The 13273-nt window shown below is 48.6% G+C and overlaps 1 gene segment (V, D, J or C); it reads right to left on the reverse strand.

Moving 5' to 3' along the window:
- Nucleotides 1-10004: 10004 nt before the first annotated feature.
- Nucleotides 10005-13025, reverse strand: LOC124106631 (immunoglobulin lambda constant 6-like). The segment is given in 2 exon segments: nt 10005-10454; nt 12911-13025. Coding segments are annotated over 2 exon segments (381 nt in total).
- Between the last annotated feature and the right edge of the window lie 248 nt (nt 13026-13273).

Raw genomic sequence — 13273 nt, forward strand, 5'->3', positions numbered from 1 at the left:
TTCTGGACTCCCCATTATTACCTCAGACCCAGGGCTCCAAGGGTGGGAAGCGATTGTGAGGACCTACATTTCTCTCCCACTTCTGTATTTAGCCCAAAGCCCCCAAAGAGTACAAGGTCTTAGGGCAGCAGTGGGATGTGATACACAGAGTCCTACTTCCAGACATGGCCAGTCCTGCCCACCCAGGTATCCTCTGAACTCCAAGGATATGTCTCTGCTCGTGGTTGGCCTTAGCTCTGTGCCACACATTCAGAATGGATCCTGAGAAGCCCTGAGAAAGGGGTAGGACCTGCTTGAACAGAAGATTCCAGGGACAGAGGATGCAATTTCTGGCTGTTAATTGACTGTGATCTTGAGCTCCTGACTAGGTCAAGCCTGGGTACAGGGGTTCAGGTAGCCTTGGTGCTGAGACATGGGCCCATTCTCCAGCTAGGCTGGTGGAAGTTTCAGAAACTGAAGCCCTTCCCCTGCACCCCTCTTACCCCAGGGACCAGGAGGTACCAGCTGTCCCTAGGGAGACATCTGGGGCCTGGTGGGGTTTCCCAGCTATTTTGGGCCTCAGAGAATCTTGGTTTCACCAGGCCAGCTGCACTAGGGTCAAGGTACTAGGACAGCAGGGAACCCAGCTAGGGCAGGGGGGCTAACCCATGCCTGGCTTGTGCTGGAACAGCCCGATGATAACAACAATCAGCTGTAGAAACAAGCAAACTGTCCATTTTTCCACCTGATAGTCTGTACCTTCCCTTCAAGGAATGAGGTTCCATTATTATCAACCCAGATGCACAGAGGGGGAAACTGAGACTAAGCACAGCCACCAACTTCAGCTGTTGGGATCTGGCTCTGAGACAGGGCTTCTCTGTTCCTGCTTGCTTTTGGCTAATAGGGAATCTTTCCACACAAGACCCCAGCCTTCTCCCTCCCCACTTTATTTCTCCCCAGGACTCCTGTATGTCATAATTAACTTGTCTCTTAGGTGTATTTCTGTCTCCCCTGAACTTGAGTGCTCCAAACCTGGAGTGCTCCAAGTGGTCCTAGCACATAATATGTGCTCAGGAAAGAAATCTGAACATATGACTTTGCTCTTGACATCATCTACACTAGAACCCATCCATGCTTGGCCTTGGTTCACATTAGAACTAAGTTGGAGTCCCTATTTAGGCAGGGCTCCCTGAGAATAGACTTACCTGGCTAGTCTAGGCCCTTCCCAGTGAGAGTTGCTCTTTTCTGCCTTGGCCTATTGCAGCCATTCTGTCCTATGTTGGGAGACTACACTGGGGTATAGCTGCTGTTCCCTACTACCACGTAGGTCAAGAAAGAGGTGGGAGGAATGTGTGTGTGTGTGTCTTTTGTGTTGGCCCTTATCTCTTCTACAGTCTCCATGGTCAGGAGGCCCTGAGGTCTTCACACACAGACCAGGTGGTGACCAGCCAGGGATAATCTGTCCAGTTAACACTTGAGGGTGGGGTCCAGGCTCCATTATCCAGTAAGCTGTTGGCATAGTGGAGGCTTAGGGGACATGAACCTGAGTTGAGAATCAGGTAGATCCTGAGACTTAGTTGAAATGTTGATATAGTTGAAGGAAAATATGTTACCATAAGGGGTGGCCTGCTTGGAAACAGGTGGTGAATGCTGTGGGGATGGGGGAGTCAGATGTCACTCAGCTTTTCTCTGGCTCCTGTTCTGGTTACACTGAGGCATTATCCCTGATTTGTGTAGTTCCCCTGGGGAGCAGCGCTTCCTAGATGGCTTATCTCTTACTGGTTCCTGCATAGATGATGTTGTTATTAAGCAAGAAATGGTGTCAGCATCACCTCCTTGCCTCTCAAGAATTGAGCAGGTATGAGTTCACTTCCAGGGGCTCCAGGTGAGACCAGGAACTTCATAGTTATCTAGCTGTATTTCCTTCATGGTTTCTCTGTCAAAGCTGAACCCAGACAGCAGTGTCTGGCATGGCTGGTTACATGGCCTGGTGACTGGGTCTTATACTAGAACCCATCCATGCTTGGCCTTGGTTCACATTAGAACTAAGTTGGAGCCCCTATTTAGGCAGGGCTCCCTGAGAATAGGCTTACCTGACTGGTCTAGCTTTGCTTGGCTTTGCTCCCCTCCCCCATTATATGTCATTTTAAAGCATCATTTAGTCATTTGACAGTTATTTGAGATTGGGTGATCAAAATTCATCATCTAAACTGGGACTTTTCTGGGAGTGGAGAAGCCACTAGTAATAATTACATGAGAACAGGCACAAATTAGGAATGTCTGGGGAAACCCAGGATATAGGCCTAGATCCCTTCTGCATAGAGCTCCTCTGGTCTAGAGTGGTTCTGTGGAACTATTGCCCTAACAGATTAGGTTTGAGATTCGAAGTAACTAGGCAGGTATTCAGGAAGACTGGCCCTGACCCTAGCACTCTCTGCCATGTCTCTGTTTTTATGTTCCCATGGCCTCTCTACAATTCTTCAAGAAGACCAAATAGGTGAGCATTTCCCTCAGATCACCCTAGATGGAGGATGTTCTCATGCTAGGTCCTTTTAAAGAAATCTCTTGGCTCTTGGGGACTTTACTTTGCACAACAAAATGCTTTTGAGAAGGAAACAGCCTTCCCAGCCTGTGACAGTGTTACTTTGGGAGTCATCCAATCTCAAGTGTGTGAGGGATCCAAAGTTGATTTAGAACTGTTCCTCATGCATATCTCATTGAGGAGCCTCAAGGAGGTGCTTTGATTCAAGGTCATGACATGTGGCTTCTTCAGAGCCATAGAAACCCATCCTGAAGAGGGGATGAAGACTGGGGTTTCTGTGAGATCACAAGGATTCAGACAGCAGCAGGGAAATGCTCTGGAGATGAGGTGCGAGACAGGGAAACTAGCCCAGGAATGACAGAGCCCCTGGTGAAGAAGCTGATGTGTCAGGAAGAAAGGGCAAAGTCCACTAACATTATGCTGTGTCATTAAATGTCAGTGGGCATTACAAGTGGACAGTGACTATGTCATCCATACTCCTAGAAGTTCAAATTTCTAGTTGGCTTGAAAACTTTGTTTTGGACCTCTGAGTTGGGAAGTACAGGCTGGGGGTCATGAGTACTGTGGGATGAAGGATATGGGTGTCTCCTGTCCAGACCTGGTGGAGGATATTCTCCTGGTGCCTTTTCAGGTCTTGCAGGGGGGTTGGGCCAGATGAGAGAGTCACCCAGCTCAATTCAGCAGAAGCTGCTGGCTTTGCTTCTCCCTTCCTCCAGGGCCCCAAACAGCTACCTCCTTCCCCTCCCCCAGGCCTGAGCAGCCACTTCACTGTCCCTCCTCCAGAGCCCCACAGTCCCCTCCCTAGGGCTCCCCCACAGCCACCTGTGCTATTCTGGGCTATGACTTTTGCTGTAGAGGAAGCCAGTCTCCCTCCCCCTTCTGACTCTAAAAACCTTGTCTCAGCCAAGGGCCCATCAGCTACTGGACCCTGACATTCTTTCTTGTACATTGAGGGGCTTGCCCAGCATAGATCTGCCCTGTGTGGCTGGGCTGTTACTCCGTAGGGTCAATATAGGTCTGAGCTGGGCACAGAGATGGGAGCAGATGGGTGGGTTTAGGTCTGGATCTGCTGCCTTTGGGCTATGTGGGCCTGGGCAGACTGTGTTTGTCTCTCAGGGTTATATGTAAGATGGGCAATCATAGCCCTCAGGTCTCAGAGTCACTGAGGGTCAATGAGGTACTGTGACATGGCCAAAGTGGCCCAGAGCTGACAGCTGAGGCATCTCATAGACGCTTCTTTGTTTAAATTCATCCCAAGCTTAGGGGGAGATTCCTGTGCTTTGTCTGACATTTCCTGGTCTGCATGGATGGTGCTGACCTCCAGGAATTGAGGAGGGGAGCAGTGGTAAATTCCATATTGTCTCCCACCAGCTTGTGAATTCCTCCAGGGTAGGTGGTCCTCATGTCCCTCCACCCAGCACTTGGCCTGTACCAGTTATGCTCACTGAGGGTTTGTTGAATGAATGTGTGAGTGAATTAATGATTCAATGACAATGGGCCACAGGGATGAGGATCTGAGGAAAGAGCCTGGAAATGGGTCACCCCACAACTCCCTGTGACCCTGACTGTGTCATCCCCCCATTGTTGGAGACTCAGTCTTTTAATCTGGTTTGCTTTGCTTTGTGGACACACTGAGCCAGAGTAGACATAGGAATCCAGGTCCTCCAACTCCACAGAACCACAAGAGTGTCCACATCTCATCATCTTCTCTTGGCCTTGTATAGGCACAGCCTGCCTAGGAGGGAGAGTGACTTAAGGCCAGGCAATTGGATAACCACATCCATGTGGCCTTTAACACCTGTGGCACCTAGGCTGGCTTAGCCCTTTCAGTCAGGTATGGGGGAAGATGTAGTCACCTTGGGTTGACCTTGGGCCGGTGGACCTAGGTGCTTACCATCTGTGTAGCTGTGGGACTCAGGTCAGCTGCCTTAGCTCTTGGAACCCCTGTCTCTTCAACCACAAGGTGTGGGAGTATAGACGTCTGCCTCCAAGGTGGTCTGGATCACATAATATAAAACATGCAGATAACAGCTTAGAGTTTACCTGAAAGCAACCCTCAGCCAAGGCCAATACGTTGAAAGGTGGTGGCAGGTGAGATTATGTCTGCAGTAGAACTGGGAGCAACTTTACAGTGAAACAGCAAACATGGAGGGCTGAGTAAGGTCCAGTCCAGAACCCAACTGAAACTCTGAGGGATAGGCTGCTAGAGACACAGCCCTTGTCACTGGGTGCCTGCCTCCACTGGGGACTCAGAATGGTAAGCCCCTCTGGGGCAGGGCTGCCACCAGGAGAGCCAAATTAGCAGCTTCCAGCAGCCATCAAGCCCCAGCAAGGGTAAGAGATTGAGCAGGCAAAGAAGCAATAGGCCCAGAGTACACAAGGAGCCAGTTCCCAATAGTCCTGACAGGGCAGCACCAGCATAGAGGACCAGACAGAGGGGCCCAGCAGGGTGAGGAGTTTCAAGATGGTGAGAGTGGCATGAAGTGTTCAGAGTCAGGATCAACAGAGGAGGATAGTGAGAGGATCCTTGGATGAAGCCACTTGAAGGCCATCAGTGCCATGAGAAGTGTAGAGAGAGAACATGGCAGGAGATTCTGGGCTTGAAGTGGGAAGGAAGGGCATGGAGTCCAGGAGTCCTTGGAGACACGCTGATAATGGTAGGAGCAGGGAAATGACAACCCATTGATCTACTTCTGGCAAATCACTCAGAGTCTCTGGGCCATGAGGTACTGTGACTTTCCCTAAGTGGCCCACAGCTGGCAGCTGAGGCATCTCATAGTCTCCATTGTAGACTGAAGATCCTCATAAGATCTTCCTCCAAGGGCAGTTTTGTGACTGAGAAGTAGATCCTGGAGAGCACTTATCAGGGGGTCATGGGAAGAAAATGTCTCAGAGATGTGACTGAAATCACAGACTCAGAATGGTAAGCCCATCCTGGGGCAGGGCTCTTCCCTGTGATCTAGACAAAGTAGGGACTGTGGAAGACCAGAGAGGAGGGCAGGGTTGAGCCTGTGCTGGCCCCAGGAATTGCTCAGATTGGGGATGGACAGGACATAGAAAGGGAGAAAAATTAGGGAGAAGTCTCCCCAAATCACCAGGGAATTAGGAACTGAACTGAGCTTGACTGAATGAGGACCCCTAAGGATAGTACTTCCTAATCCCAGAACCCGAGAATATGTTATGCTCTGTGACCACAGGGACTTTGCCCAGGGGATAATGTTAAGGGACCTGAGATGGGGTATTATCCCAAATTATCTGGGTGGGTCCAAGGTAGGGTCTTTATAAGGAAAAGAGGGAGATGGGAGGTCAGAATAAGACAAGGAATGTGGGAATGGAAGGAGAGGAGAGAGAGAGAGTAGGGGCAGAGAGAGAAGAGAAGAGAAGGAGGGGAGAAGGGAAGAGAAAGACAGGAAGAGAGATTTGTAGGTGCTGCATAGCTGGCTTTGAAATTGTAGGAAGGGATCAGGAGTCTAGGAATGTGGTATCCTCTAAGAGCTGGAAAAAGTCAGGAAATGGACACTTCTTGAGTCCCTAGAAGGAGTCTGGCCCTGTCAACACCTTGGTTCTAGATCCCCAGGATGCATTTTGGACTTCTGACCTCCAGGCCTGTGAGAGAATAAATCAATGTTGCTTTTTGAGCCACTGTATTGCAGTGATCTATTTCAGTAGCCACAGAAAATTCCCACAGGATCGGGGCACTCATTGTGGCCCCTCCATAGCCCCTGCCCATGGTGACACAGGCCTGACCCTAGGCCCTGAGCCCTAACCCTGCTAACTTCCATGGTAGAGTAAAGAGACTGGAATTCAGGGACTGCATGAGTGGTAGGGTGAGCCTGGGCCACAGACTCACCATCCCTTCATGGTCAGAGAGAGGCTGGATCTCCAACCCTGCTAGTCACTGTCTCACAGAGAAAGTCCCAATACAGGACCTACTTTTCCTGCTGATGTCCACAATTGAATGAAATACTCCCAATAAATAATGACTTCCCCCTCAACAAAAGAAGATGGCAGGTGACCTTCTGTGCCACACACTTTAGAGAATCACTATGTTCTGGGGCCACGGATTGTTCACCTGGGTGTATGGCAGAACCCAAGTCTTCTCAGTGTTGAAGCCTCAGATAAAACATGTCTCCACCTCTAATTGAGGTACAAGATGCCCTGTCTCAGTTTCACCCAGCAATGTCTTTGTTTAACCTCATAGAAATTATGAGGCATTTCCTTGGTTCCCTGGGAGTTAGGAGCTCATTGCTGGCAAGTGTCCAAAGTTCTTGGAAGGCCTTTGGTGTGGCAGTTTTCTTCTTAGCTTCCTCCTATTTCTCTTTTGTACCCAAACCTACCATTGGATAATGAATTGAGGTGGGCTCTGAATTTAAGAGTTTAGAAGTCAATGGCATTGGTGTGCTCTGAATTCTGTGGACTGTCTTGTTCTCAGGAGTGATGGGGAGGGGCTATATGTGGGTAGGAGCTGAGTTGGGCAAAGAGGAGGAGAGGATTCCAGGAGTCCATCCCAGAGCAGAGTTTCTATGCTGAAGGAAGAGGGGACATGAGGTACAGTGACCTGACCAGGGTGGAGAAAGAAACTATTTCAGGAGGTCCCAGACATGGTTAGCTCCATATAGTAAGGACCCAGACAGTTGGGGGCCAGGTACTGGGAGGAAGAAAAAGAGGAAGGAGAGAGAAGTGAGTCCCAAGTCCTTCTGACTACTGTTTTCCATCTGATGCTCCAAGAGACTGTGAACTTCTTCTCTGGGCTACTTGCCTCCTGGGTGCCAGAATTCTTCCCTCTACAAAGTAAGAATCTCAGGGAAGTTGCAAATGAATGTGTGTTAAGAGAAATGGAGATAGAGAAGATTTCTGATTATCAAAGCACCATCATTGCAGACCCTGCTCTATCTCCCTGTAGAGAAGCTTCTAGGGCTGCCTTGGTGGGAGAGGGGGCATGAGACTCAGAGTCCAAATTCCAGAGAGTCCAGTGGATTGAGGGCTTCAGTTTCTGGAGTCTTTCCTGTTTAGAGATTGGGTCTATGTTAATTCTAAGAGGCCTCCCTCCCATGTGAATTTGTGGTGGAAGATTTCTCTGTCCTAGGAGGTCCTGCCTGACACAGGCCTATCCCTGTCACCTGTCTTTTTCAGGAGTTTCTGGTCAGGAGATTCTTTCTGGTGTCTCTCCTTCAGTTATAGGATGGGAAGTTGCCAACATTTGGGCCTGTGTGTCCTGAGCTCCATCATGTCTATGGTGTCCTGCTTGTGCTGAGGGAGGAGGTGGTACGCAGCAGTTATGCCCACCTTTCTCTCCCTCCCTCTCTTCTACCAGTGCTTGAATCCAAATGGGCTTAACCACAATGCCACATCTATAGCCCTTTTTATTTTATTATTATTTTTTTAAAAATTGGAGACAGGGTCTTGCTAAGTTGCTTAGGGCCTAGCTAATTTTCTCAGGCTGGCTTTGAATTTGTTATCCTCCTGCCTTAGCCTCCTGAGTTTTGGGATTACAGGCATTTGCCGTTGCATCTGGCTGTATGTCCATCTTCTCAAAGGAAATTCTTTCCACATCCTTACCACCTTTTATTTCCTTCATCATCTTTTTGAGTCCCAGTCCGAAAGATCTTCTCCCTAGGTTGAAGGCATCCCATAGCCAAGACCTTGGGGGATTATCCTTTGAGCACTTCCCTTCCTCCCTCCTACACCTGATAGTCTTGGGGGCCCAAACTACTGCCCTATTACCTTGGGCCCCAAGGATAAGAGACCCAAAGAAAGAAAGTAGACATCCATTCATCCATTCAGGGAAGAATGTTCACTGGAGAGAAAGATGGAATCACAGTGATGCCTGAGCAAGAATCAAGAAGGGATCACTTGAATCATCCTATCCTGTGCCAAAAGGAACCTGAGAAGATGGGACATATTGGAGGAGGTGAGGGGCAAGATAAGGAAGAGAAAGTTTACAGACCTCCAGATAAATTTAGACTTCAGTGCTCACAAGACAGAAAAGAGAAAAATCTACCTAGATTTCATCCTGAACCCCAAAGACAAGGGAAACAGAAAGATTCAGCAAGAATGGTTAGCTACATGCTTCTTCTGCACGCACAACACAGGAGTGCAGACCTGAACTCCAGCCCCTCCTATCATCAGTCTCAGACCCACCTACAGCTGTACTGTGAATCTAGGGGCTAGCCACCTATTCAGAGGACAGGTACAATACATGAGAGAGTGTCAAGAGGTGGCCCCTCCTTCCATGGAATCACACAGTATTTGGTTCATAGAATCCATCCACCTAAAAGGGAGTGGAATAGGGAGAAGGCATAAATGTACCTCACAACTGGTTTCATTGCTAATGTCTGGTCTAGGAAGGGGCTGTGTCCCCAGCTCAGCTCATCTTGGAGAATGTACTGGTCAAAAAGAGAGAGACTTGTTTATATCGTAGTGAAAGTGGAGCTGGGGACCTGTGTGGAACTGAGGCACCTAAGAGGGTCCTGGGTGCCCATTTTAAACCCCAGAAGGATGTACAATAGAGAATGTGTGTATATGTGCTCATGTCTGTAACATATGTGGGTGCATGCATGGGATTTCACGTGTGCATTCATTTGTCTCATAGCTCAGGTCCCCACTGTGTAGGGCTGCCAGGACAATAACCTGCTTAATAGGACAATAACCTGTTTAATAGGACTAACACAAAGCTCCAAATGAGAGGAGTCAGTTCAAAGACTGATGCAAGATGTAAGGCTGGAATTCAACACTTGACTGTAATCTGGAGCACTCATTGACTAGCCACGAATGGCTGAACATGAAGAACTAAAGACAGGGAACTATTGAGCTGGCCATAAGGGACAGTAGAGAGTAGAGCTGATCCATGTTTCTGAGGGGCTTTGAAAAAGAAAAAATAGCCAAACAGGGCACACAGAGAAGAGTGTGGAGTAAGTAAACAGGATCTAGGGGTTAAGAATTCCTTTCAGTGAGTGATATTCAGAGGGATTATGGGGACCAAGGCTGTATCCTGGGGAGGGAGGAGCAGGATGGACATGGAAGGAAAGGCAAGTGGCTGCAGGCAGTAAGGACAGGGATTATAGGTGGGGGAAGGGAGACAAAAAAGGGATGGACTCTGGTGATGTGGGCTTAGACTGGAGATGGAAGGACATTCAAGGATGAAGTGATGTTCAGACTGTCCCAGGGAAGGGAACTCACATATTCTCCTGGAGGCCTTGGGGATCCAAGGAGAGACTGATCCTGGGAATGGGGAGGTGAACAAGTCTGCACAAGAGGAACAAGCACAGGGTGGATAGATGAAAATATGCAGGCTGTGTTCTAGCTGAGGGCCATTCCATTGCTGTAGAAAATTCTGTGGAGCTTGGGTGAGAGTGAAAGCATCTACCAAGGAAATATCAGGAGCCTTTCCTGGCTGTTTGGTCTCAAGGTCTAATTGTGTACACCTGATGGGATGGCCAAAGTTCAGATTGGAAGTGTGTAAAGTAAAATAAACAGGACCATGTTTTCTGGTTGAAAAGGAGAATGTTTATTGAGGGTTTCTGGGTTGAGGGAGAAGGGCTGGGATGGTAGGGGTGGGAGGAGAGAAGCTTCCCTGGGGTTTTCAGCTCCAGGGTGGAGTGAGGGTCTGAGACCTAGGAACACTGTGCAGGGGACACACTCTTCTCCACGGTGCTCCCCTCATGAGTGACCTGGCAGGTGAATGAATTATGAGATTTCCACTCCTCTGCTGTCAGAGTCAGGTAGCTGCTGGCCATGTACTTATTGTTGGTCTGTTTGGAGGGCTGAGTGTTCTGCACGCCCTGGGTGACCTTGGTGCCATCTTTCTTCCAGTTCACGGTCACGGCACCCGGGTAGAAGTCGTTGATCAGACACACCAGTGTGGCCTTGTTGCTCTGGAGCTCCTCAGAGGAGGGTGGGAACAGGGTGAGCGAGGGCCCAGCCTTGGGCTGACCTGCAAGATGGACCAGACAAAAGGGATCAGTGTTCTGGCGTCCACCCGGAAGCCCCTACACTTAGTGTGTGAGGAGGGTCTTCTTGTTCAGGGACTCTGTTGGAGCATGTGTGATATAGAAGTGTGTTGGGGAATTCGTCAAGCTATTCTCCATGTTCATAGCCTTGAAACAACCCAGGACACCTGTGTATCACCTTACCTGGCACCTCTTAGACCATAGCCTTTCACACAGATATGTCACCCTTGCCTTCCTGTCCTGACTCCCCCTTCATCTTTTCTGACCCATTTGTCATCTCTTTCTGTCCTCTGAGCTCTCTGGGATTCCAGTGCATTCCATTATGGGTCAGTTCTGACCTGATTCCTTGACTCTGATGGTTAGTGTTTTTACTAAGGAGCCCATTTTCACACCTATGAGTCTCCTCTTGAGTCTCTGCCATGGGTAAGGGTCATTGTTCCTAAAAGTCTGTCTGTCTGGCATGGCCTCAAGGTTAGAGTCCTTGTTTACAGGCCAGATACAGGTTTTCTGCACTGGGAACTATTTTCTATAAGTTCAGGATCTCATACTTCTGAGGAGCTCACTTTGCCATATCATGCCCTTCAGTGAATGTGTACCCAGCATCATATATACAGTCTTCTCCTCCTTTCTTTCTCTTGACTAAGATTCATGAGTCCCAATACATCTCTGGGCCCTTAACCTAGAAACCAATGGAGGCTTAAGAATCCCTTCTAACTCTTACCTTGTTTCTTGCTCTGTATTCTTGAGTCTTACTCTTATTTCCCAGCCTTAGGTGTTCCAATTCTTTCCTAATTCAGCTAATTTCAGCTCCTCACAGCACCTGGTCCCTCTTCCCCATAAGATAGTGCCTCAGTGCATATGCTCACACAGTTCATCAGAAAGGGATTAGGCCAACAGAAGACGAAACAACAGAGCCCATCTTAGGAAAAAATATGCCACAAAGAGACAGAAAGACAGCTGAGTATCCAAAGGTTATCCTGTCCAGTTCCTTTCCTCTGATGTCAGAACGAAGGGTGATGGGTACTATTTGAGTTTTGCTGGGTTCTGAACAGAAAAGAAAAGTTCAGTGCCCCAGGGCCGAATTCCATGGAGAATGTTTAACCCCAGGCTGAGACAAGACACAGAAGAACACAACCAGGGGAAACTCTTACAATCTTCATGGATAACAATGAAAGAGGAATAAGGAATCACTCACCCAGGACTGTCAGCCGGGTCCCTCCGCCGAACAAAAAAGCACTGTGACACAAGATTGTGCAAAAACCTCTCCCTGCCCTATCCCTACCCCCTTAGACCCAGCTTCAGCTGTGCTGGAGGCAGCATCTGATAGACCTGGCATCTTCATGAGAAGAAGGTGAAAATCACTGAAAGATGACCAGTACATGGTGTCATTCTTGGAAGGTGCCACCAGTCCTGAGAAAAAGCCTCACTAAGAGATCACCCGCATGTATTTCTCTTCACTATGGAAGAATCACTTGTTAGGAAAAGGAGAAACAGAGAAAGTGCCCATTTCATGCTCACACATTCCCCTGGCACCCTTACTGCAGCCTCTGCCCACAGGACCCTTCTGGGCTGCCTACCCCAAGTGGAAGTGACAGTCCCTGTGTCTGGATCCCAAGGAGTCCAGTAAATTGAGGGTTTCCATGGAATTGGGACTTAGCCTGGGGCTGTGACTTCTAAAGTGTCACACTATTATCTGAAGTTCTTGGGGGATGTGTCAGTCCTGGGACATCTCCTGTCCCAACAGTCCCTGTTATCTCTGCCTAGCAGGATGTCTTCCCTGGGAATCTCCTGTTGGGTCTCTCCTCCAGTTGTAGGATGGAGAGTGGACACATTTAGCTTGTGAGTCCTTCACCCCACCCTGGCCAGGCATCCTAACTCTAGTGGGGCAGCAGGAGAAGGGACCCAACAACTGGATTCACCTTTCTACACAAAGTTCTTTCTCCATCCCTGTCTCCTTTCTATTTCCTTCTCCCTCATTCCAAGTCCCCAGTCTAAGTCTCTCCTCAATGGGTGGAAGCAGCCATAGCTGGGACCATGGAGCATAGACCCTGGGAGGTCAAGCACTTCCCCTCCCCCTTTAAAGACCCCATATCCCTAGAGCTTTAGCCTGAGACACTTGGTGTCTCTGAACCCTGTGGTTCAGAGACCTCAGCAAATGGAGGGGGTGGATATTCCGAAGTTCAGAAAAGAAAACTCCATGAGAGAGTTCCTTGGCCAGAGAGAATTCCCAGCAGGGTACAGAAAATGGTCATTTCTATTCTGCCCCAGAAAGTAACTAAGAATAGGGGATGGACTGGAGAAACTGAGTAAGCAGATGAGGAGGGGAAAAAATAACAGATTCCTGCACAGGTTGAAACCTCAGCTCCAGAAAAGCTAGAAAGGAGAGAAAAATCTACCCTAATTTAGCCTTGCCCAAAGGGGAGTGGAAGGGAAAACTCACCAAGGACGGTCAACTTGGTCCCGCTGCCGAACACAGCACACTGTGACATAGATCTGTACATAAACCCCTTTTTGCACCATGGCCCAGACCCTCCTGCAGCTGCACTAGAGGCCCAGGGTTCAGCCTCCTTTCACAGGGGCTGCTCAGGCCATGGGTGGGTGAGATTTGGTGGCTTTTGCTTGACCTAGAACATCACCTCTTTGGAGGCTGTGGAATTTGACCATTGTGAGTCATGGCAAGGATTTTATTTAATTTTATTTATATATTTTTATTATGATATGAAAAATGAAAGTGTAGAATTTTTTTTTTTAAAAATTAATGGCAATTATATGAGGTGATGGGGTTCTGGATAACTTTCTCCTC

Source organism: Marmota monax, unplaced genomic scaffold (assembly GCF_021218885.2).
Source record: "Marmota monax isolate L192 unplaced genomic scaffold, Marmota_monax_Labrador192_F-V1.1 WCK01_AAM20220418_F8-fsc00416, whole genome shotgun sequence".
Lineage (NCBI taxonomy): Eukaryota > Metazoa > Chordata > Mammalia > Rodentia > Sciuridae > Marmota > Marmota monax.